We start from the raw sequence: 25,031 nt of genomic DNA on the forward strand, positions 1-25,031 counted from the left end.
ACGATGGATTGATGGATGAACGAGTGAATGGATGGATGGGTGAATGGGTGAATGGGTGAATGATACCTGAGGACAGGGCCTCCTTCCAGTGAGTGGTGTTGGTCAGAGGAGAAAATCAGTTGGTAAATGCAGGTGAGAAATGGAACGTGCTCACAGGCTGAGGTCTCTCCCCAAACTCACTCCGCTACACGAGCCTCACGTCTCAGTGTTTCTCCGGAAGTCTGACCCGGAACCGGACATTGACCTGCCCTCAAAGCATCTTGTCCAGGTTATTTTTATTGATAATAAAAACTTGAAATCATACAAAGTTAGTTCCCAGACTGTGAGTCATGTGATGCGCAGACATGACCCCTCCCCAGTCCCAGCCCAGGAGGAGGCTGAGGCCCGTCCTGCAGCTGAGCTCAGGGCCCGGGGGGCGGGTGGGGGCAGGAGCGCCCTGGGCCAGGGCCTCACACGCGGGGTCAGGAGGGGGAGGTCGGCACCTCAGGAGCCCGGTGGGGAGACGCGGGTGGTCCCAAGTCCCCGGCACAGCAGGTGGTCTCCTCCCCAGCCAGGCGCGGGCTGGCCTCCAGGAGGGGGTCGCGCAGCTCCCCTGACCCCGTAGCTGGTCCGTGGGGGCCTGGCTGCTGCCCGCAGCCTCTCGGAGATGGCTCAGGCGTCTGCATCCCGCAGCCATGTGTCAGGTGGCGGGTCCCTCTGAGGGAACACGGATGCTGTCTCCTCCATGGGCTCCGTGGTGACGTCTGGCTGGACCCGGGAGGCCTACAGGTCCCGACGCCTGTTCCTTTCTGTCCGCTTTCCTGTCCCCTGCGAGGGACACTCGGTGTGAAGACCATCTGCTGCTCCCACCTGGCTCCGATGCTCGGGGTCAGCCACCCCCAAGGACAGGAGCGGGGCCTCCCTCCCCGACTTACCAGGCCATCGATGGAGGACTCAGCCCGCAGGGCCCTGCCCCCACACCTCCCCACCTCCCGCCAGCAGGCTCACCTCCGGGGTGAGGACAGACAGCAATGACCGAAGGAAGGCGAGTTTATCTGCAAAACAGAGACGCCCCGTCAGGAAGGGGTCGCCCGGCCGGGGACCAGGGGGCCTGCTGCTCACGGGGAACCTCCCAGAGACCGACCCGCTCAGAGGCAGCAAGACCCAAGCACGGGCTCCTGGTCGGCCTGTCCCCGGGGCCGGGACACGGGGAAGGACCCGGGCCCCTGCCACCTCCCTTGCTGCCAACCCGGCCCCACCTCAGCCCCGTGGACCGTCCACAGGGAGGGCTGAGCCCCCCAGGGGAGCAGCTGCCAGGAGCCGGGAGGAGGGACCCCCCGCTGCTCAGAGCCGGGCCCTGGGCCGGGCACCTCCCGGGTGAGGACAGGGCACAGCCTCGCCCACAGCCCTGAGCCCCTCTCTGCTCAGGGTCCCCCCCCCCTCCGGCTCTGGACACACAGAGCGCCCTGGGCAGGGACAGGGGAGGGAGGCATGACGGGGCCTCCCGCTGCTCTCGGCTCCCTGTGCTCCTCCGTCCGCTGGGGGCAGGTGGGAGCTCGGGCCCTGGTGCTGCGTGGGCACCGGGGGCACCAGGCTCCTCAGACAGGAAGTCCCACCCCAGGCACTCCAGGCCGCCTCTCTCTTTGGGGGACAGAGCCAGAGCGGTGTCTGGGATGAGAGAGCTGGGGCCTGAGCCCTGACGGGACCAGGGGCTCCTGCTCACCACGTGACCTTCTGTCCCTGATGGACATGAGCACAAGCACAGAAATGACAGCGATGACGAGGATGACGCTGATGATGATGATGACAGGGCCCCAGGGGGAGCATGTCATGTCTGAGCTGCTGGTCCCGGACGTCACTTCCCAGGTGAATGGGCCACTGCACCTGGGGGAGGAGGTGCCCATGGGCAGTGGGCAGGGGCAGCTCGGTCCCAGGCTCTCACCCCGACCCCGAGCGTCCCCTGCGCAGCCTGGCGCACAGAGGGGGAGTTGGCTGCCTGGGGTGGGCCCGGGGAGGGGGCTCTGGGGGGCACTCAGGTCTGACTCTCCCTGTCCCACAGCCACGGGGAGACGGAGGGAGGGAAGGAAGGGGCAGGACAACCGCGACACTGGTCACCAGAGAGGGACAGCGAAGGAGATGCCAGGGGTGAGGGCAGAGCTGGTGTCAGGAATGGACTGTGAAAGCCAGTGCCCCAGACAGAGGGACAGACCTGGGGGGGAGGATAGGAGGGGTGGTGGGGTGGACAGACAGGACCCAGAGCCTCCGTGTGGCAGTCACACCAGAGACTAAGCAGCCAGGTCACAGCTGGAAGGGAGGAGTGGACATCGGGGTTCCTGTTTCCGGGGGAGTGGACTCCTCACTCTGGAGCCTCGTGTGTGCACCCCGGACTCAGAATGGCACGACCCCTCAGCCCTGACACCTGGGGACACCCTGGAACACAGGGTGGGGTCTCTGGCTGCAGCGCCGTGAGCCCCGCATCTGGGATGTGCTGACCGGGCCATGGGCTGAGGTAACAGCGGGGTGGGAGCCACAGGGTCAGCGGGGCGGCTTGGGGGGCACCGTCTCCCCGCTGGGGGGCCCTTATCTCCCCAGGGAGCCCTGGCAGTGCCTCCTGGGACCCGGGTCACCTACCTGGTCCAGGGCATGCAGGCTGCCAGGGTGCCCCCCGCAGAGAAGGTGCCCGGCTGGCAGTCTTCACACAGCGTGTCCTGCCACTCGGTGCCTGAGAAACGACAGTGTCGGGCACAGGGCTCCTCGGGGCCCCCTCAGGCCGGAGTCCGGGGCCCGTGTCCTCAGGGGAACCGCGCTCACCTGTATCCCGCACCCTCTGGCCCGGGCGGCAGACACTGTGGGGCCTGCACTGGACACAGGAGTCCCCGTCCTGTCGCACACAGAAGTGGCCGCACCCGCAGCCGCACACGGTGTTGGTCTGGGTGGTGCAGTTCCATCTGGTCACCTGGCCCAGGCCTGGGACCCAGAGAAGGAGCTCAGAGCAGCAGCAAGGCCTGCCAGGGCTGGGGGAGCGCCCCGTCCCGGGAGGAAACCATGCTGAGGGCTGGGCAGCGCCCGCGGGCCTGGGGAGGACACGGGGACAGGGGTGCAGCCCCCTCTGCTCCCCATGGACCCTGCCGGCCGCAGCCCAGGCTCAGCCGGAACATAGGCCCGGAGCTGCTGGACACAGAGGCCAGTCCCAAGGGGGGTCCGAGGGACGGGGCGGCAGCAGCAGGGACGGGGGCAGGGTCTTCTCCACAGAAGGCCAGGCCTCTTGGGGCGGCTGAGACCTCCCAGCCTGAACCCGGACAGGAAGTGGGGACCAGACAGCCAAAGGACAGGCCCAGAGGCGACTCCCAGGACCGGACGCCCCTCAAACAGGTTTCCCTCCTGAAAACCAGGCAGGTCAGAGGCAGCCACAGGGCAGGGGCCTCAGCTGGCAGCAGAGGGGCATCCGCAGTGCCATCTCCCCAGCCCATCCCAGGCAGCGGCTTCCTTTGTGGTTGCAGCACCCGGCCCACCGCCGCTCCACTGAACCCCAAAGCATTGTGGCCTGCACCTCGGTCCCGGCCTTCCTTCTGGGGTGCCCCAGTCCAACCGCCTGTCCTGAGCAAGGAGGAGACCCAGGGGCCAGTGCTCAGCCAGAGGAGGACCCTGGGCAGGGTGTGGGGATCAACGGAACCGGCACTGCAGGTGGAGGAGGCCCGGCCCCGGGCAGCCTGAGGGCCTGCAGTCAGTGTGGCCGGGATGGGGGGCTGGGGGCTGGGCACAGCCGGGGTTGGGCTCCTGGTCTCACCTGGGTCACAGACGCGGCAGGGCAGACACTCGGGCAGGGCGTTGAGGTGGGCAGTGTAGGTGCCCCAGGTGCAGGGCTCACACACTGTGCTCCTGAGCTCCCCGCAGGCCTCCTGCACCCGGGAGCCTGCAGCCAAGAGGGCACACACTCAGGGCGGGGCCGCCCCGGGAGCCCAGTCAGGTGTGACACCCCCCAGGGGACACCCCACCTGGGCTGTTCCCCAGGCCAGTGAGCCTGCTTGGCAGAAAGTGAGAACTTACTGGAAGTTGGGGGCCACCTGGGCCACAGAGGCCTGTCTCTGACACCCCCTCTCCGGGCCTGAAATGGGCTGCCCACCCCAGCCTCGCCCTGAGCACTGAGCTGAGGGTCTGGGGGGGAAGCTGGGGGTGTCCTCTGTGCCCAGGGGCTTCAGGCCTCCCATGAAGGGGTGCTGGGAGCAGAGGGGCTCCAGGCCAGGGGAGGGGGGATGCCTGCCCCCAGCATAGCCCCGCCCCCGGCGCCCCCCAGGGGCCCTGCAGAGCTGCACCCACCTGGCCTGCACTTGGGGCAGCACATGGCCCCCATCGGGAACTCCACCTCTTTGCACGAGGGCTTCCCCAGTGCACAGGGCGGGGCTGTCAGAAGGAGGAGGCTCAGGACCTAAGGGAGATGGGGGGGCGTTGGAGCAGAGCAGCTGCCTGGGCCTCAGTCTCACCCTCCGGGAAATGGGCCGTGCCCTGCAGGGGGCCCAGGACAGGATTGTCTACTGAGGATCCTAAGAGCCTGGGTTTGGGACCACCCTGTGTGTGACCTCTGACCCCCTGGGCTCAGGAGAGTGGGCCCCGCCCCTGGGAAGGCCAGGGCTGCTCTGACCCCACAAACTCAGCCTCGCTGCTCCCTGTGCTGGACCCGGAGCCCTGGAGCCACCGGGTCAGGGCAGCAACAGGTCTGAGTGGGAGGGGGCTCTCTGGCCTGACAAGTCACTAGCAAAGGGCTGATGAGGGGAGGGGAGGCAGAGGTTTAAGTTGGGGGGGCGCGGGGTGAGGGGCGGGGGGGGGGAAAGGGGTTGAGGGTAGGGGGAGGGGGAGGGGAGGGGGCGGGAGGCCTGTCAGTGGAGCTGCTCCTGAGTAATAACCAAGGGCTTAGGAGCTGAGGGCTTTGGAGCTGATGGCTCTGTTGCTAATGGAAACACACAGGAAGCCTCCCTCCCAGGCACAGACACCCAGTTCCTCCCCAGACGGGGCCGGGCGGTGGGGGAGGATTCCGCCCTGAATGGGGGGGGGACAGGGGTCCACAGAGGAGAGTCCTTGGAGGGGGTGGTCTCCTGCCTGGGCTCAGTCCCCGCGGCCAGGGCTGTGGGCAGGGCCGGCTCCCCCACCGGCGCTGGGCTGCTGGGCGACACCGTCCCCGACTCACCAGCCTCAGGACGTCAGCTGCGGGCGCCGGGCTGCAGGGGAATGGCCCCCAGCTGGGCAGAGGCTGCATGTCCACCCGCGACCCTCATTCCCTGACCGCGGTCTTGGGACTCCGGCCGGCAGGTCAGATGGACAGCGGGACAGACGGACTCATTCTTGACCTCACTGCTGCTGTGGCTGCTCCCAAAGAGACAGAGAAGAGCAAGCTGAGCTCCTGTTGCAGTTCATACTAACCCCGCCCGCACCAGCCCAATCCTCACACAGGAAGGCCCATCCCTGCCTGTGCCAGCCAATCCTCACACAGGAGGATTCACACTAGCCTGAAGGGCTCCCTTCCGGGAAGGAGGGAGTTCCCAATTCAGCCGAGCAGTCCCGTCCCCTCTCCGGTCCAGGAGCCGCCTCCCCCGCCCCCGCCCCCCAGTTTCCATAGAAGTGGGCGCCCCCCAAAGCACATCTCACTCCCTGTCGCTCTGCCCCCCAGAGAGCTGACCTGCAGCCTCTCCCCACGCGGGCAGAGCCCTCTGAGCCTCAGTGACCTGTGTCCCCTCTGCCTGGGGGAGCTGTTTGCACCCACACATTCCAGAGGGAGCCTCTCAGGGGAACTCTGGGCCCTGGGGGTGCGGGAGGGGCACTGTCACCCCTGAGCACCTGGAGGGGCTCCCCACCATGTGCACATACACCCTCCTGCCTGCAGGGGGCGGGCTGGGTCATTCCTGCCCCCACTCCACAGACAGGAGGTGGGGACTCAGAGAGACAGGGCCGGGCCCAGGGCTCCGGGTGCGAACGGTGCTCAGACCCAACCCTCATCTCTGACCTCAGAGGCCTGGGCCTCCACCTCCGCCTCCTGCTCACACTGTGGAGGCGGCACAGGCCCCTCGGCGGGAATTAGGGAAGCGCCATGGAATGAGGGACACGGACACAGGAACCCAGGGGCCTGGAAGGGACTCCCTCTGCAGGAACCTGGGGCGATTTTAGCACCAGAATCAATGGGGTTCGTGGGTCAGATCCCGTGAATGAAACAGGAAACACTGAGGCCATCGTGAAATCAATAGGACATGATGGATGGATGGATGGGTGGATGGCTGGATGGATGGGTGAGTGAGTGAATGATACCTGAGGACAGGGCCTCCTTCCAGTGAGGGGTGTTGTTCAGAGGAGAAAATCAGTTGGTAAATGCAGGTGAGAAGTGGAACGTGCTCACAGGCTGAGGTCTCTCCCCAAACTCGCTCAGCTCGACGAGCCTCACGTCTCAGGGTTTCTCCAAAGTCTGACGCAGAACCGGAGATTGACCTGCCCTCAAAGCATCTTGTCCAAGAGATTTTTATTGATAATCTGGTCCGTAGGGGCCTGGCCGCTGCCCACAGCCTCGCGGAGATGGCTCAGGAGCTGCATCCCGCAGCCATGTGTCAGGTGGCAGTCGCTCTGAGGGAACAGGGATGCTGTCTCCTCCACGGGCTCCGTGGTGACGTCTGCCTGGACCCGGGAGGCCTGCAGGTCCCGATGCCTGTTCCTTTCTGCCGGCTTTCCTGTCCCCTGCGAGGGACACTCGGCGTGAAGACCTGGGGCCGCTCCCGCCTGGCCCGATGCTCAGGGTCAGCCACCCCCAAGGGCAGGAGCGGGGCCTCCCTCCTCGACTTGGCACAGCGTCCACGGAGGACTCAGCCCCGCAGGGACCTGCTCCCCAGATTCGCGCTCCCAGCCAGCAGGCTCACCTCCTGGGTGGGGACAGGCAGCAATATCCCAGGAAAGGTGAGTTTTCCTGCAAAACAGAGACGCCCCGTCAGGAAGCGGCCGCCTGGCCGGGGACCAGGGGGCCTGCTGCTCTCAGGGAACCTCCCAGAGACCGACCCGCTCAGAGGCAGCAAGACCCAAGCACGGGCTCCTGGTCGGCCTGTCCCCGGGGCCGGGAGACTGGGAAGGACACAGGCTCCTGCCACCTCCCCTGCTGCAACTGTGCCTCACCTCAGCCCCGGGGACCGTCCACAGGGAGGGCTGGGCCCCACAGGGGAGCGGCTGCCAGGAGCCTGGAGAAACCCACCCCACCCGCTGCTCAGAGCCGGGCCCCTCCTGGGTGAGGACAGGGCGCCGCCTCGAAACAGGACTCAGCCTCTCTCTCTGGCTGGGACATGCAGAGCGCCCTGGGCAGGGACAGGGGAGGGAAGCATGACGGGGCCTCCCGCTGCCTTCGGGCGCCCTGTGCTCATGCTCACCACGTGACGTTCTGTCCCTGATGGCCCTGAGCACACGTGGCACAGAAATGCCAGTGATGACGAGGATGACGATGATTATGATGATGGGGCCCCAGGGGGAGCATGTTACGTCTGTGCTGTTGGTCCCAGGTGTCACTTTCCTGGCAAATGGGCCACTGCACCTGGGGGAGGAGGGGCACCTCAGTGCCTATCACTCACCCCGACCCCAAGCGTCCCCTGCGCAGCCTGGCGCACAGAGGGGGAGGCTGCTGCCTGGGGTGGGCCCAGGGAGGGGGCTCTGGGGGGCACTCAGGTCTGACTCTCCCTGTCCCACAGCCACGGGGAGACGGAGGGAGGGGAGGAAGGGGCAGGACAACCGGGGACAGGGACACTGGACACAAGAGAGGGACAGCGAAGGAGATGCCAGGGGTGAGGGCAGAGCTGGTGTCAGGAATGGACTGTGAAAGCCAGTGCCCCAGACAGAGGGACAGACCTGGGGGGGAGGGGATAGTGGAGGTGGAGGGGGCAGACTGAGGGACAGAACTGGGGGGGAAGACAAGAGGGAGGGAAGGGAGAGACACAGGACCGTGACCCTCCCTGTGGAGTCACACCATAAACTAAGCAGCCAGGTATCAGCTAGGACACGGTGGGTGTGGGGGGGGGGCGGGCATCAGGGTTCCTGTTTCCTGGGGAGTGGACTCCTCACTTGGAGCCTCGTGTGTGCACCCCTGACTCCGAATGGCAGGAGCCCTCAGCCCTGACACCTGGGGACACCCCGGGACACAGGGCGCGGTCTCTGGCTGCAGCGCCCGGAGCCCCTCATCTGGGATGTGCTGACCGGGCCCTGGGCTGAGGTGACAGTGGTGTGGGAGCCACAGGGTCAGCGGGGCGGCTGTGGGGTCACCGTCTCCCCGATGGGGGCCCTTATCTTCCAGGGGACACTGGCAGTGCCTCCTGGGACTCAGGTCACCTACCTGGTCCAGGGCGTGCAGGCTGCCTGGGTGCCCCCCGCAGAGAAGGTGCCCGGCTGGCAGTCTTCACACAGCGTGTCCTGCCACTCGGTGCCTGAGAAACGACAGTGTCGGGCAGAGGGCTCCTCGGGGCCCCCTCAGGCCGGGGGCCGGGGCCTGTGTCCTCAGGGGGAGCCGCGCTCACCTGTCTCCCGCACCCTCTGGCCCGGGCGGCAGACACTGTGGGGCCTGCACTGGACACAGGAGTCCCCGTCCTGTCGCTCACAGAAGTGGCCGCACCCGTAGCTGCACAAGGTGACGGTCCGGCGCCAGAGTCCATTTATTGTCTTCACTAGCTGAGTATAGACAGAGACCCCCAAAAGTTAGTAACCTTTGAAGTCCTAGGAATCGTCATGACTGAGCCCCACCCAGTTAATCTAGAAACCACCCAGTTAATTTAGGTAAGGGTACCTAAAGCATCATCCCCGCCTTAGTTCACTTAATTCCTTAGATACTTATGTAAATCCTTGTTTATTGTTGATTAGATATTCTGCCTGTTACTGGAACTTGCCTGCCTAAGGGTCATGCTATGACCTAGTCTCGGTGTCATTGTAACCACCTTACCTTAGGGCTACCCCAGACCAAATGAAAGGTTGGAGCGGCCTGAGCATCGGTGGAAGTTCCTCTCTTTGAGTTGGACTTGCCCGCCTGTCTCCTCAACATTTCCAAATTGTCTCTTATCTCTTTTCTCTCTCATCTGTGTGGGGCTCCTCTTTCGGATCCCGAACCCTAATCCACGTGGGACCAGGAGGGAAACATACTCAACATCTGGCGCCCGAACGGGTAATCTGGAAGTGAAGGTTTGGCTAGAGCGGAAAAAGTGAAGTTTTCACCAGCAAGGTGAGGAACAAAGAAGTTACCGTATAGGTAGGCACCGCAAAAGGTAGGGGGTTATTTCACCACACACAGACGGCCACCATCAGCTACAGAAGTCTGGAGCTGTAGGCGGGGTGGGAACGTTTTTCCATACCAGGCTAAATTGGGCAGGATTCGGCTTTAAAAAGGTATATTTGGCTTTTAAAAAGTAAGAAACTTTATTATAGACTTTTTGATTTGCATGTTTAAAGTGTTAAAATTTTAGAAGGTAATCTTTTACAGTTTTTGCATGTTATTATAGAACATAACCTTTGTTTTTCTTTGAAGAAGGTACATTAGATCTTAAAAAGTTGCCAAAAAGTTAGTCAGAACTTGAAAAAAAGGTCAGCAGCTTGAAAAAACTTATCTCAAAAAAAAAACCAACCAAACTTTTTCCATGGGGAACACAATATTGCGTTTGCTAGAGCCTTTCAGAGAGGCTGAGGAGGAGCCCCCTCGCCTGGTTCCCTCTGCTCCTCCTAGAGAGGAGCGGGAAGACAAATTGGAGGACCGGCCTTCATGGCGCCCTCCACCTCCACCTCCATGTCCTAATCCTGAAATGATTAACTCGCCTTAATGGAATCACCTGTGCAAACAGCCATCAGAGGACTGAAGGACATGCCGGTGGAAGAAAGGTTTGCATTTCCTATCATGCAGGTAGCTGACCCACAGCTCCCGAATCAGATAACAAGACACCATGAAAAAATTGACTTTAAAATGATAAAGGCCTTACGTGAAAGTGTAGTTCAAAATGGTCCAATAGCTCCTTTTACAGGGGAAATTATGAATAATATTTCTGAAGCATTCTTAATTCCTCATGACTGGTACGCTCTGGCTCGTGCAACTCTGGATGGAGGAGATTATTTACTATGGAAGGGAGAATTTTTGGAGAAATGCCAGGAGCAAGCCCATACACACCACGGGCTGAATGCTCAAATAACTTATGAAATGCTAGCAGGACTGGGACAATACAATGACGTTGGAACCCAGTTAAATGATGTGCAGCTGGCATATGAGCAAATTAGAGCTTGTGGAAGGAAAGCTTGGTGGGCTTTACCAGCAAAAGGGGACTCTGAGGGAGCTTCCAGTAAGTGCATGCAGGGGCCTTTAGAATCATTTTCTGATTTTGTGGCTCGTCTCACTCGAGCAGTGAGACGACAGGTTCAACATGAGACAGCAGGAGACATTTTAATTCAGCAATTAGCTTATGAAAATGCCAATGCTGATTGTAAGAAATGCCTGATGCCTTTGAGAAAAGGCAGTATCATTACAGAAATGATTCAAGCATGTCAGAATGTGGGGTCAGGCACTTTTCAAGCGAATTTACTCGCTGCCGCTGCAACCATAGAAAATAAAAGGTGTTATAACTGTGGAAAAACAGGACATTTTAGAAAAGACTGTAGGCAACGAAGAAGGACACAAGGAGGCGCTCTAGGGAAAGGCGCGAACATTCCGCCTCCTGAGCTGATCAAAACAGATCCAACCTCTCTGTGTCCTAGGTGCCAGAAGGGCTACCATTGGGCCAGCCATTGTCAATCGAAATTTCATAAAAATGGGCGGCCGTTGTATCAAGACACAGGGTATGGCCAACCGCAGGGAAACGGCCAGCGGGGCCGCCCCCAGCCCCGTCAATAAAAGGGGAGATCTGCCCTGCAAAGCCCACAGTGGACTCTCTGATCCGGGCCACTCCAGGGAGCGCAGGCCTAGATCTTAACAGGACTATAGCGGTCACTTTGACCCCCGATATGGCTCGGCAAGCTGTTCCTACAGGAATCTGGGGACCTGTGCCACCGGGAACTTTAGGATTAATCTTAGGGAGAGGTGGAAACACTCTGAAAGGATTAACTGTTTTGCCTGGAGTCATAGATTCAGACTATGAGGGAGAGATTAAAGTATTATTGGAATGTAATCATATTATGCAAATTACTCCAGGACAAAGAATTGCTCAGATACTACTTTTACCTTATGTTCAGCAAGGCGAGGCTATAAACAGGAAAAGAGGAATGCAAGGATTTGGAAGCTCAGACATCTATTGGATACAGGAAATTAGCAAAACCCGTCCTATGATTAATCTGAAGATGGAAGGAAAAATGTTTAAGGGCCTAGTAGACACTGGGGCAGATGTCAGCGTTATCAGCAAAGAATTCTGGCCTCCTAGTTGGTCCGTGGTAGAAGCTATGGACTCAATTAGAGGGGTGGGAGTTCCTGAAAACACACAACATAGCTCGGCAAGATGAGGAAGGACAGACAGGATGGTTCCAGCCCTACATTGTCTCTGGAATTGCAGTCAATTTGTGGGGCCGGGATGTCTTAGAAGGTTTACAAGCTTGTATTACCGGCAAAGGTCAGCAGTTTGTAGCTCAGAAGGGATATCAGACTGGTCAAGGCACAGAAAACCCAGGAAGACGAGGATTAGGATATCCACCTTTTTAGGAGTGGTCACTGCTCAGTCTCCTCACCCCCATGCTGATCCTATACAATGGAAAGACGATAAACCTGTATGGGTGGATCAGTGGCCATTAACCAAGGAGAAATTAGGACATATTCATGAATTGATACAGGAACAAATAGAAGCTGGTCACATAGAGCCTTCCAATAGCCCTCGGAATACGCCTATATTTATTATACCTAAGAAGGTGGCAGGAAAATGGCGATTGATACATGATCTTAGAGCAGTTAATGCTACTATGTATACCATGGGAGCTTTGCAACCTGGACTCCCAGCGCCTTCACAAATCCCTTTAAATTGGTCTCTCATAGTAGTAGATCTTAAGGATTGTTTTTTCACCATTCCCTTGGCACCTCAAGATAAAAAAAGATTTGCCTTTTCAGTGCCATCTATTAATAATATAGAACCCATGAAAAGATATCAGTGGAAAGTTTTGCCTCAAGGAATGGCCAATAGCTCCATCTTGTGTCAAAAATATTTAGCTCAAGCTGTTCAGCCTTTAAGGGACAGAGGATGACTTGCTCTTAGCAAGTCCAGGGGAAGAGCAGACTTTGGAAATGTTTTTCCAATTAGAGAAGGAGCTCCCTAAATGGGGCTTAAAAATTGCTCCAGAAAAGGTACAGAAAGAGACACCTTTTAAATATCTGGGAACCATAATTGAAAACCAATGCATTAGACCACAAAAGGTGGAACTAAGAAAAGATTGCCTTAAAACTTTAAATGACTTTCAGAAATTATTAGGGGACGTTAACTGGTTAAGACCTGACCTAAAAATCTCTACGGGAGAAATGACAAATTTATTCAATATACTTAGGGGTGACTCTGACCTTTCCTCACCCAGAACACTAACAGATGACGCCAGAAAGGAGTTGCTAAGAATTGAGCAGGCGATATCCTCAGCCCAAGTAGCGTGGGTACAGCCTGAATTGCCTTTATTGGGACAGATTAACCATACTGCAAATAGTCCCACTGGAGTCATCTTCCAGAATAAAGACTCTCCCGCTATTATCGAATGGGTCCAGCTCGGCCATCAGTCTTCTAAAACTGCTATTACTTATGTAGAACTGATGGCTCAATTGATATCTCAGCTTAGAAAGCGTTGCAGGCAGCTTAGAGGAGAAGAACCTAAATGCATCTTATCTTCCCCTCACTGGAAAGCAATTAGAAATGTTATTTCAAACTGACTTAAATTGGCAAATTGGGTTAAGTGGATATTCAAGGGAACTTAGCTGTCACCTATTAAAAGATAAACTACTACAGCCGAAACCGGTTTGGCTCGGTGGATAGAGCGTCGGCCTGTGGACTGAAGGGTCCCAGGTTCGATTCCGGTCAAGGGCATGTACCTGAGTTGCAGGCACATCCCCAGGAGGGGCTGTGTGGAAGGCAGCTGATGGATGTTTCTCTCTCATCGATGTTTCTGACTCTCTATCTCTCTCCCTTCCTCTCTGTAGAAAATCAATAAAATATATTTTTTTAAAAAAAGATAAACTACTACCATTTTTATATAAGACTTCCATCATTATACCAAAAAATACTAGGCAGGAACCAATTCCTGGAGCTTTAACTGTTTTTGCTGATGGGTCATCAAATGGGAAAGCTGCCTATCATACTATAAATTCTGACTGAGTCATATTGACCAGTCATACTTCTGTGCAAAGAATTGAATTAGAAGCTATTAAGGCTGCATTGCAAGATTTCCAACAGCCTACTAAGGTAATTTCTGATTCCTCTTATGCTTCGGGCCTAGTAAGTAGAATTGAAACTGCCCGGTTGAAATTGCACAGTGACCAAAGTTTATTCTTACTGTTTAAAAAGGCTCAGCAGATTGTGCAGCAGAGAAAATACCCTTTTTATATCACTCACATCGGGGCTCACAGTGTATTACCTGGCCCACTAACGAAGGGAAATGCACATGCTGATCAATTGGTTGCTTTATTAAAAGAGGCCTCAGAGTCTCATCAGCTTTTACATCAGCCTGCCAGAATGTTGTCCAAACAATTCTCAATCTCTCGACAGAAAGCAAAACAGATTATCAAGGAATGTCCCAGTTGCGTGTTACATCTACCTCAAGGGCCTAACACAGGAGTCAACCCTAGAGGTTTGCTAAGGGACCATATCTGGCAAATGGATGTAACACATTATACTCCTTTTGGACGTCTTGGGGTATTGCATGTCTCTGTAGATACCTTTTCAAAAGTCCTATGGGCCACTGCATCTACAGGAGAAACGGCAAAACAGGTTATTAATCATTGTCTAGCTGCTTTTGTGGTCATGGGAATTCCAAAGATTATTAAAACCGATAATGGACCTGCTTATACAAGCTGTCAATTCCAGGAATTTTGTAAAAGGTGGAAAAGTCAGCACATTATGGGAATACCATATAATTCCCAAGGACAGGCCATTATTGAGCGACAGCACCAACGGCTGAAATCCCAACTAGACAAACAACAAGGAGGGATGATGGAGAAATCACCTGCGGGTAGGCTGCACCAAGCCTTGATTACTCTAAATTTCTTCACTTGTGATGCTGATGGAAAGACACCTATGGAGCTACATTGGTGTCAGAATAAAACAAAAGAAAATGGTCTAGTAAATGGAAGGATCCGGAATCTGGTTTATGGAAGGGACCTGACCCATTATTAACCTTTGGCAGAGGGTATGCTTGTAAATTCCCAGAGAATTTTTCCAAACTCGTGTGGATTCCTGCTAGAAATATTAAACTGCAACAGGGATCCAAGAGAGAAACTACCCAGACTAATGAGGACCTTGCGCCTGGAGCCACACCATGCAGCTGCAGACAATCCACTACCTCAGCCACAGAGAGCAGCGACTCCAAGCGGTCTACTGAAGATGAGCAGCAGGAGGAGGATGAGCCGGACAAGAAACAGCCCAGAGACCACCTGAGGCATGGTAAAGAAGACGGTACAGACGCCTGACGCCTAAGAACGTCTTTCCTGCCATGCCAGTGGTAATCATCTGTACGGTAATATTACCTAGGGAAACTCCCCCCAAAGCATGTGGGGAATTGAAAAGTTTTACAAAATTTAAAAATGCATCTGGGATTTCTGTGCACGTGTAAAGAGAAAAGCTGGCTTAAAACTAGTGCGTGCATCGTCCGATTTTGGACATTTAGATAGAGTTTTGAGCTGGAATCTCTTTGCAAATGTACAAAATAAAACCCAAGACTGATTATTTCCTAAGAAAAATGACGAATTTTACCCAGGGAAGAAATGCAGGCTGGTTCTAGCAACAAGATTGGTATTTTTCCATAATAAAGTGTTTTCCAAAGTAAATGCCTTAAAATAATAAGTGGATTTGAATATCAAGAAGGATTGAAATATATTGGTTATGAAGGTCCAGTGGCCCAGGGAGAAACTAGCTCAGCTCTTTGACATTTAAATGGACCAGGTTAGACCAGGGGAAAACAGTTTTTCCTGAGGCTGCGATCTCGTGGCCAATTTTGAAATTTCCTGCTGGCAAGCAACCGGCAGGAAACAATGTAGCTATAAGTTAGCTTCTTGACTTTCCCCAGAGAAAAAATTATGGTCCTTTTAAAGTCAAGGGCTGGGCCAAGCATGTTTGCCTGCCTTAAGCGTGGTTTTCCAGAGCCGCTGGGAACTTGGGACCTTGGAGTTTACAGAATCAAATGATAAAAACTTATACCTAGGTATTTTGAAGTGAAATAGTATGAGGATGCTGACTAGAAATTACTCTGCAAGAAAATAATAGATAGCGGTTTTTCCTTCAAACATCTGGAGGACTGTAATTAAATGCACTAGGTTTAATACAGAAAGGTAAATAATTCGGGTTTTTGCCTTCCTGAATATGGCTAGTGTAAAGTTACTGAAAGACTAATTGAAGAAATTTAATTAATGTCATTTCCAGTTTAAAATTGAATTGCCATGGCCTAGAGCAAAGAATATCCTTACATTTTATTGTTCTACAAGGTCATCAATGATTTTTGATATTTCACAACAGTATATTGTACATTTATCCCAAACAAACTTACAAACTAATTCTTTGAATGTTTGGAAGGACATGAAAGGATTTAATCTTTTCCACTGTGTGGAAGGCCTCCCTGAGAAGGCACATGAGCATTCTGTATTGACCTCTCTTGCCCTTTTTGCCAAGAGGGTCCCTCTTCTTACAATCCCATTGCCCACAGCTGTTGCCTGAGCTCTGTTCATGCTGAGGCTGAAGCCTCATGGTGGCTGGTACCATGGATCTGTCTCTTGCCCAATGGCGTGAGCTGGGCCCTCTCTGGAGAAGAAACCTGGGTTCCCCATGATCAATGCCAGGGCCCCGCCAGCAGGCGAGGGTATCCCAAGGCAGTTGCTGGGCGTGGAGGCCACAGGGGCATAGGCTACCAAGGAGACAGAACTGAACCTCACATCACCCTGCTTGGCACCGGAGAATGGCTGGTTAGTCAAAGACGGGTAAGATTCCTCAGGGAGGAACGACCTAAGACAGGCACAGTCGCAGAGGGGCCACCAGGAGAGAAGTTGGGGGTCAACAGAGGTGGGGCACAGATCCTCACCTCCCCTACTATGCAGGGGCTTGAACACTCGCCCCTTCTGAGAGAGGTCTCCTGCCCCCATGGCTGCTGCGCTTCCCATGCCCAGCTCAGATCGGGACCCAGAAAACAGAGATTTGGCTAACAACAGCTACCTTATATCTAAATCCAGCCTAACACCAGGAATGCTCAGGGCCTCTTCAAGGATGCAAAATAATCCTTTCCATTAATACTTAACAGTTTAAACTAAGATTGTTGTTAGAGTATTAAATTTGACAGTAACGAGTTTAATTGAAATAATTAGCATTAACCAAAATTTTCATTTCATGGTAAAATTGCTTAACATGCAATGAACTTAAAGCAGTCATATTTTTATGCAAAAAATTAAAAATTATCTAGACTGCATTATAAAAATTTTCCAAAAGCCTCCTAATAATTAAATCAAAAAATGGGGATAGCCCTAACCGGTTTGGCTCTGTGGATAGAGCGTCGGCCTGTGGACTCAGGGGTCCCAGGTTCGATTCCGGTCAAGGGCATGTACCTTGGTTGAGGGCACATCCCCAGTAGGGAGTGTGCAGGAGGCAGCTGGTCGATGTTTCTCTCTCATCGATGTTTCTAACTCTCCCTCTCCCTTCCTCTCTGTAAAAAATCAATAAAATATATTTAAAAAAATAAAAAATAAAAAAATGGGGATAGTGGAAAATACCATGTAAGGAAAAATATCCTGTAGCTAATTTACATCTGGAAAAAATTTTTTTTCATTTGTAATGCTAATAGCAAGACACCCATGAAAAACATACATGGTGTCAAAATAAGCCAAAGGAAAATCATTTGGGCAAATATAAAAAGGACCCCAAGTTAAATTCCCTTTATTAACCTTTGGTCGAGAATATGTTTGTATATTTTCAGAAAGCAACTTCAAGACCATGTGGATTCATGAAACAGAGAGGAATTCTCAGGAATGCTCCAGCCATGAAGGCAAGAGGAAAAACAAACCAGAGATGGAGGACACTGACGACACTTTGCCATGCCAGCAGTCAGCAGCTGTGCATCGCTATAGGTTGCCCAGGATCAAACCAGAGAGGGTGGGACCTGCATTGCCACCATTTGTCCACCATCCAGAACTGAAATATCATTGCTGACATGTAGACATCAGGAACTGTCGGACATTGAAACTTGGACTCAGAACTGTTGGATGTTGAAATTGGGATTTAAACATTCTTTGTTCTTAAAATGTTATGTTTAAGTTTTAAAATGTTTTGGGTTACAGATAGGCATTGTTTTGTTATTGTTTTAATAGCCAGAGTTTTGTTCTTGATGTTTAAGTTTTATTTTCATTATAGTAGCTAAGAATAATAATTTAAAAAAGGGTGAGATGTGGGAAACTGATATAGGGTTGAGCCTCGGACTGACCTGCTGGCAAAGTCACAAACAAGTCCCAGCTTAGAGGGCTCAGTCCTCTTAGCATAATTAGGCTTGACCTTATAACACTCCCCAGATCTTACCTGGGAAGCTAATGGGCTGAGGGAAGTGCAGGGAGTGTAAACATGATCAAAACAAGTGAAACTCACAAGAACTGTAACTATGGTAACCACTGCATTGTTTACCTCAGACTATAAAAGGTCGGTGCGGACTGAGCACGGGTGGAAGTCCTTCCTCCTGAGTTGGACTTACTTGCCTGGTCCCCCAATATTTCCAAATTACCTCTTGTCTTTTCTATTTCATTTGTGTGTGGCTCCTCTTCCAGATATTGAACCCTGAACCACGCGGGTCATGGGAGGAAACATTTACAACACAGGCCCTCTAGATCTGGGGCCAGACGGGCAGCCCTCTGGGGATGCAAGGTGGATCGGGACGCTATTCCCCAGCTCCAGACCAGATTTGGAGTGAATGATCAAAGAAGTGGGGCTGGATGCCTGAGCTGCCTGCAGTGGCCCTAAAAAAAGCAGCAGCAGCAGCAGCAGCGAGAAAGTGGAGAACAGCAGAAATTTACCTGACACTAGAGCTGCCCCGCTACTGCTGCCCAGTAAGAAACGAGTGTTTTACAACAAGCAATACAAGACTTAGGCCTTTGGCTTGCAGGCTACAGCAGTTAAGCCAGAAGCCAGTGATTGGTACTAGCCTTTCTACAGCCCTAGGAATAGAGCAGCAAGCCTGGGATCTATGAAAGCTGCAAATAGAGCTAGTATAAAGTCCCTGTTTGCAAATGTGCTGAAAGGGTTTAGTACCTGTTGCTGCTGGAAGAGGAGGGGCTGATATCCCCTTCCAGTGCACTCCCTTCAAAGAGGCCTGGTTGCTGCTCTGCCATAAAGGGGACTGGTGGGAAGACAAGGAAAGCAGGGCCCTGTAACTAATAAATAGAGTTAAGAAAAGGGCACTCTCCCCTGACCTGGGAGCCATCAGGACTTTGAAATTCTCCAAGAGAGGAGGAGTCTGACTCAGAGACTGGCCGAAAGCTCATTGGGTTAGGAGGACCGGAAGCTGCATATTGAACTTATAGACTGCAATTTGCTAGGCAGAGGTCCAAGCCCAGTTGTATAGGGGTTAAGCTACCTGTGTACAGCAAAACAACTTTCTCCTGTGCCAGAATACATTTTAAGGAAATTGGACAGACTGTGTTTGTGGCTAGAGAGGAGTTGCTGTAGACTGGTAACTGGCCGCAATACACAGCCCTGACAGTGGCCTGCTGAAGGCCATTGTTATGGCTATGTGTTAGCTGTCCTGGAAGGGGACTATATGGGGTAAACCTCAAAAGTAGAGGGTGCCTAGCTGCTGAGAGGGCAGGTGCCCAACTGGGCAAAAAAGAATACCCATGAGGTTTTGGTCTCTATTGAAAGACAGTTGACAGTTAGCAACCTGTATACTGTCTTGCAGGCCTGTGTGACCATGCCCATGTCAGGGGTGGCACAAAACCTCAACTGTAGGAAACTGGGGAAGGCCTGTCTAGAACAGAGGGGGTTAATAAAGTGGTGAATAATAGCCCACTGTTACAGAAATTACAGACCCTGTGAGGTCCTGTGACATGTAAGACCCTATAAGGAAATAAAGCTCCTTTAGTCCGTTCTAAGAGAACAAATCAAGTGAGGGGAGCCCTCCTACAGGGACAGCTGTAACTGTCTATTTAAATATAGACACATTGTAAATTTCTTCTTACCATTTAAAGACAGATTAAAGGCTTTGTTTCCCTCCAGGAGACCTGACTGGAACCCCAATAGTGACAGGGGAAAGGAGGGTCTTGATCAGTATCGCCATAGTCTATTGGGGGCATCCGAGCTGCTGTTTGGAGACCCACAAACCTCTCTAAAGTGACAGAGACTTGCCAAACCGGTTTGGCTCAGTGGATAGAGCGTCAGCATGCGGACTGAAGGGTCCCAAGTTCGATTCCGGTCAGGGGCATGTACCTTGGTTGCGGGCACATCCCCAGTAGGAGATGTGCAGGAGGCGGCTGCTCGATGTTTCTGTCTTGTCGATGTTTCTAACTCTCTATCCCTCTCCCTTCCTCTCTGTGAAAAATCAATTATATATATATATACATATATATATATATATATATATATATTTTTTTTTAAGTGACAGAGACAGTCCAGGAGCCTAACCCTGATGCCCTGGAAAATTGGAGGGCTATCAATGTTTCATTTGTTTCCCAGTCGGCCCCAAATATTAAGAAAAAAATTGTAGAAGTTAGAAGGCTTTGAGGGGAAATCAATCTCTGAGTTGGTTGAGGTGGCCCAGAAGGTTTTTAACAATCCGGAGGACCCGACAGCAGGTTTAAACACCCGGATGGCCAAGGTCCTCCTGGCCCTAAACGAGGAAAAAGGCCCAAGGGGCCGGAGAGACAATAAGAACAAAGGAAAGCCTTGTGGGAGAAAAGAAGTCCGACCCAGGCTTGGGAAAAATCAGTGTGCATTTTGCAGAAAGGAAGGACATTGGAAAAGGGAGTGCCCTGAACGTGCAGAGGAACCGACTCCCTCCCATGCTGGTGGAGGAGGTGGATTGGAGTTGTTGGGGCTCAGCTGGCCCTCAGGAGCCCAAAATGACCCTGACAGTCGGGGGGCCAAAAGGTGGACTTCCTTGTGGAACTCATAGCACTCACTCAGGCCCTCTGGTGGGAAAGGGAAAAAGAGAAAACATTTCAGCTTCCTGAAAACAGCTGCCTTGAACCCCACCACACTCCTCCCTGATGAGGAGGCAGAGGCCCCTTTGCCTGACTGCGAGGAGACACTGACTACCCTCACTTCCCTCTGCGATGGCCTTGTGGACCAGCCCCTGCAGAATCCGGATGAGACCCTCTACACAAACAGACAGGAGCAGCTTCGTAGAGTAAGGTACCCAGTACGCGGCGGGCACATAAGGAGGAACCAGGGGAGATCTACAATCTGCCAGAATTAGAAAGAAGCCCTGGTGGGTGCCCCAGCACTCGCCCTGCCAGACCTACCCAGGGACTGCAGGGATATATCTCCTCACACTGCCCTTACAGGAGGACACGGGAGCCACCTTAAAGAAGTCTCCTGACCTCAGGAGGAAAGGAAAAAGCTCCTGAGATACTTAACCACCTGGCAGCCATATAGGAGCCAAGGAAGTGGCTAAAAGACCAGTAGGGCCCCTAGAAGTTCTCATAGCCCTGCCAGCGCGAAGGCTCCTAGAGAAGCCTACTCATCTGCCAGAGGAGCAGAGGCTAGCTGAGAAACTAAGGGCCCGGGAAGGAGAGGGTGGATGGCTAATTCTGCCAGATGGGAGGCCTATAGTGCCAGAAGCCCTGGGGCAGACCATCGCTTCCCAGACCCACCAGAGCACCCACCTGGGGGGAACGAAGCTATCAGAACTACTGGGAAGAGAATTTTACATCCCAGGGCTCCAGAAAAATATCCCAAGACTTGGCTAAAAGGTGCCAAGTATGTGCCCTGGTGAATCAAGGGCCTCCTGTTGTGGCTGTGCCGAGGCAGCGATTCCGAGGTCAAAACCCCGGAGAACACTGGGAAGTGGACTTCACCGAGATGCCAGGAGGACAAGGAGGATATAAGTACCTGCTGGTTTTCATTGATACCTTCTCTGACTTGCCTGAGGCATACCCAACCAAGGCAGAGACAGCACAGGTAGTAGTTAGGAAACTCCTCACTGAAATTGTCCCCCGGTTTGGCCTACCACTATACATGGGTCCGACGATGGCCTGGCGTTTATCGCCAAAGTTACAATCCATAGTTAAGGCCCTGAGAGTTACTTAGAAATTGCATTGTGTTTATAGACCACAGAGTTCTAAACAGGTAGAGAGAATAAATTGGATCTTAAAAAAAAAACATTAACTAAGTTAAAATTAGAGACTGGCGAAAACTGGGTAAGTCTCCTTCCTTTTGCTCTCCTCAGAGCTAGGTGCACCCCGTATATAAAAGGACTCACCCCTTTTGAAATTATGTTTGGCAGGCCGCCACCTCTTCTTCCCCGCCTAAGGGAGGAAGAAATTGCCCGGCTGCCTACCCGAAATTGCTTAAGTCCTTACAGGCTTTGCAGAGCAGCGCCATGTCAGCACAACGGATGGTGAGAGCCATACAGGAGGAGGACGTGCTGAGACCCAGTCCAACGCAGCCTGCCTTCTCTCCGAGTGACCTCGTCTGGGTGAAGCGCCACGACCCTAGCAGCCTAGAACCTAGATGAGATGGACCCTACCAGGTGGTGCTGAGCACTCCAACTGCCATCAAAGTCACAGGAAAGAGGCACTGGAAATTATAACCCTGTCCTCCTCATGCCTCTCGCCTGGTGGACTAACCAATGGGAAGGAGAAAGATGTGGGGACTAAGACTCTATGTCAGCGGCCGAGACCCTGGCCAATTCTTCACCATCAAATGCTAGGCTCTTCCCCAGAAGCTCGACCCCTACATTGCCAAATGCCTCCTCAATTTCATATCGTAGAGGAGGGTGCTGAATCAAAGATTTGATTCGGGCATAAGACCAGTAGGGAATGTGCTAGGGGGAGGAAATGAAACATGAGAAACCTACTGAATGTGTTGGGGGGAGGGACTGTGGGACGGAAGGGTTACTGATTGTGTTAAGGTCAGGGACCGTAGAAGAAAAATTGCTAGATTGTCTTAGAAAAACAATGTGTTATGATATGCTCCAGCCAGATGTGACTCCGTTTACCTCCCCTTTGTACTTATGAACTTTTTGTGAACTTCTAAGGAACAGCGAATTAAATGCTTTGTATTTTTTCCTAACACTGTTTTGCTATAAATGGTCATACTGCACTCTTGGTCTCTGCCACATGCTCCGAAACTCCCAGAGGCGGAGATAGGCGCTGTGGTCAGCTGGCCAGCTTAATAAAGGCTCTTAAATTTAAATTCTGAGTCGATGGTCTATCTCGCTGAGCCAACCCATAACACAGCGTCACTGTGGAGACGGACCAGGGGGTGGCGGCGGCCACCACTCTGTACAGAGGGTGTGGGGACCACTGTGGGGCCCTGGCACCAGGGGGTCCTGGAGCCACTGTCACACACCGCTGTGGACGAAAGGGGCCACATGCTGACCTGACAAGCTCAGGGGAGGCCTGCACGGCGGTCTTGCAAACTCAGAGACCTAAAGTCACCACAAAGGATGGTCTGAAATTAAACTTGAACTAAAAGCAGTGATGGTGGGCAGGTACATCCTAGGCCAGTATCTTCACTGACAAGATCAACGTTGATCCTTACTGAGCCCATTTGCCTTTTTGCATCTATGGTAACACACCCTTGAAATGTCTGGGTCACTTGTAACTCCCCTTTTTCTGGAGCCCCTGGGGCACAACCAGATGTGCTGGGCACCAGGACAGAGACCACAAATCCCTTCATTATCATGTTAATTGATCCTGCACCCACCTAAGCATGTGCCCATCATTTTATTTTTTATCCAACCCCAGGGGTTTCCCTGCTTTGCTTTATCACTCCTCCTTAATCTATCACCAGTGGATTTCATGTAACCCACCTACGTCCCTCCTTTGATTGCAAATGTATAAATACAGATGCAACCCGGCCATTCTCCGAACACTATCTCAATTCGTTGAGGTTCTGCTTCCAGGCATATGTCGACAGTTTGGCTCAAATAAACTCACAACAATTCTTTACAGGTTTCCATGGTTCTTTTTCGTTAACACCATCGCCCACAGCTCCACCAACACAGGAAGCCTCACCCTCCCTGCAAGTCCGGGCTGGAATCACATTCTGAAGCCACAGGCTGCCTGAGGCTTTGACCTTCTTCCAATTTGAGTCATAACAAAAGCAAACAGTCCTCAGAAGGGCCTCTGATTCAGCAGAACTGGAAACCTACAGATTAGTTCCAGCTGGCGGGACACCGGGGGCCATTCCCCTAACCTTTCCCTGCTGCCCAAGCCCTACCTTTGACGTGTATGTCTGCTGTCCTGAAGGCCAATGTGTTTCCAGTGAATAAAAAGCCCTGGGTCCCAGGTTCCGGGAGCTTAGTCCCGAGAGCTAAGTCCCCGCCTGGCTCCCCAAACGCCCCCCAGATTTACCTTCCCACCCGGTGTTATTCCTTTACACACAGCCCCTTCCCAGATCCTGAAGAGCCCTCGCGGCAGCTCCGAGCATTTCACCCTAAGGTCTCCTCTCACTGCAGAGGCTTGGGGACCATCTCAGTGGCTGTGCAGGAAAAGCTATAAATTCTGTGCTGATCAATTCTGCCGCGATGTGTGCGGTTTGAGGAGAGACTGTGATCTGAGAATGAGTCGCACACACTGAGGCGTCACCTAAAAAGCATTTTGTTGGGGGAACAGTTTGCGCTGAGAGCAGCTCAGATCCTGTTTCTGGTGAGTCTCACCCACTGGTGATCCCGCCTGAGCCGTGGGGGTGGGAGGCCCGGGGCCATGCAGGTCCCTCTCTGCCCTGGAGGAGGCGCCCTCCCCGTTCATGTGCGTCCTGGCGGCCTCCTGGGTCTCACTTTATGCCGTGGGTTCTGGCTGTTCCGCCCCAGGGAGGCCAGGGCTGCTCTGACCCAACAAACTCAGCCTCGCTGCTCCCTGTGCTGGACACCGAGCCCTGGATCCACAGGGTCAGGGCAGGGACAGTTGCGGGGGCGGGGGGGGGGGGGGGGGGGAGGCTCTCTGGCCTGACTGGGTCACAGGCAAAGGGCTGGTGAAGGGGAGGGCAAGGCAGAAGGAGGAGGGGGAGCGGGAGGCAGAGGGGTGTAGGAAGAAGGGGACGGGGAGTCCTGTCAGTCAGAGCTACATCTGAGTAGTAACCACGGGGATATGAGCTGACAGAAGGAAAAAAACAAGAAAAAGAAAAAAGGAAAGGAGGCAGGAAGCCTTGCACGGCCTCCCTCCCAGGCACTGACACCCAGTTCCTCCCCAGACGGGGCCGGGCGGTGGGGGAGGATTCGCCCTGAATGGGGGGTGGGGGAGGACAGGGGTCCACAGAGGAGAGTCCTGGGAGGGGGTGGCCTCCTGCTGGGCCCAGTCCCAGCGGCCAGGGCTGTGGGCAGGGCCGGCTCCCCCACCGGCGCTGGGCTGCTGGGCGACACCGTCCCCGACTCACCAGCCTCAGGACGTCAGCCGCGGGCGTCGGGCTGCAGGGGGGTGGCCCCCAGCCGGGCAGAGGCTCCATGTCCACCCCGGGACCCTATTCCCTGACAGCGGCCTCGGGACTCCGGCCGGCAGGACAGATGGACGGCAGGACACACGGGCTCATTCTCGACCTCGAAGCTTTGGCTTTTTCCAAAGAGAAAGGGAAATGCAAGCTGAGCTCCTGTTTTAGTTCACACTAACCCCACCCGTGCCAGCCCCACCCTCACACAGGAGGGTTCACCCCACACAAGCTTTAAGGGCTCCCCGCCCAGGGGAGGGGCTGGAAGGGAGGGGCAGGACCCAGCTCCGCAGA

At 53.9% G+C, this 25,031-nt stretch overlaps 1 protein-coding gene across 5 annotated transcripts; it reads right to left on the reverse strand.

Moving 5' to 3' along the window:
- Window positions 1-258: 258 nt before the first annotated feature.
- LOC139002788 (tumor necrosis factor receptor superfamily member 14-like) lies at window positions 259-24,894 on the reverse strand. Of its 5 annotated transcripts, none has more exons than XM_070403915.1 (9): window positions 6,274-6,460; window positions 5,162-5,337; window positions 4,297-4,405; window positions 3,767-3,892; window positions 2,791-2,946; window positions 2,611-2,701; window positions 1,703-1,863; window positions 988-1,034; window positions 259-807 (listed from the first exon to the last, which is right to left on the reverse strand). In XM_070403915.1, the coding sequence occupies exons 2-9, from the start codon at window positions 5,228-5,230 to the stop codon at window positions 763-765; spliced, it is 804 nt and encodes a 267-aa protein (XP_070260016.1). In that variant the 5' UTR covers window positions 5,231-5,337; window positions 6,274-6,460; the 3' UTR covers window positions 259-762. The 5 variants fall into 5 exon arrangements, 3 of the variants coding, with proteins under 3 accessions (XP_070260016.1, XP_070260014.1, XP_070260015.1); XM_070403913.1 differs by having other exon boundaries at window positions 915-1,034; XM_070403914.1 differs by lacking the exons at window positions 5,162-5,337; window positions 6,274-6,460 and adding an exon at window positions 24,690-24,894 and having other exon boundaries at window positions 915-1,034.
- Window positions 24,895-25,031: the final 137 nt, after the last annotated feature.

Source organism: Myotis yumanensis, unplaced genomic scaffold (assembly GCF_028538775.1).
Source record: "Myotis yumanensis isolate MYYU_CA2020_CCGP unplaced genomic scaffold, mMyoYum1.0.hap1 SCAF_2, whole genome shotgun sequence".
Taxonomy (NCBI): Eukaryota; Metazoa; Chordata; class Mammalia; order Chiroptera; family Vespertilionidae; genus Myotis; species Myotis yumanensis.

What these genes read in the sequence shown, in the direction of transcription:
- LOC139002788 (XM_070403914.1), bottom strand. Translation starts at nt 24,758, where the DNA reads ATGGAGCCTCTGCCCGGCTGGGGGCCACCCCCCTGCAGCCCGACGCCC. An exon ending in GCCTGCATGCCCTGGACCAG is followed by an intron (nt 1,864 to 2,610) that starts GTAGGTGACCCG and finishes CTCCTCCCCCAG; the next exon opens with GTGCAGTGGCCCATTCACCT. An exon ending in CAGGGACAGAAGGTCACGTG is followed by an intron (nt 1,035 to 1,702) that starts GTGAGCAGGAGC and finishes TCTGTTTTGCAG; the next exon opens with ATAAACTCGCCTTCCTTCGG.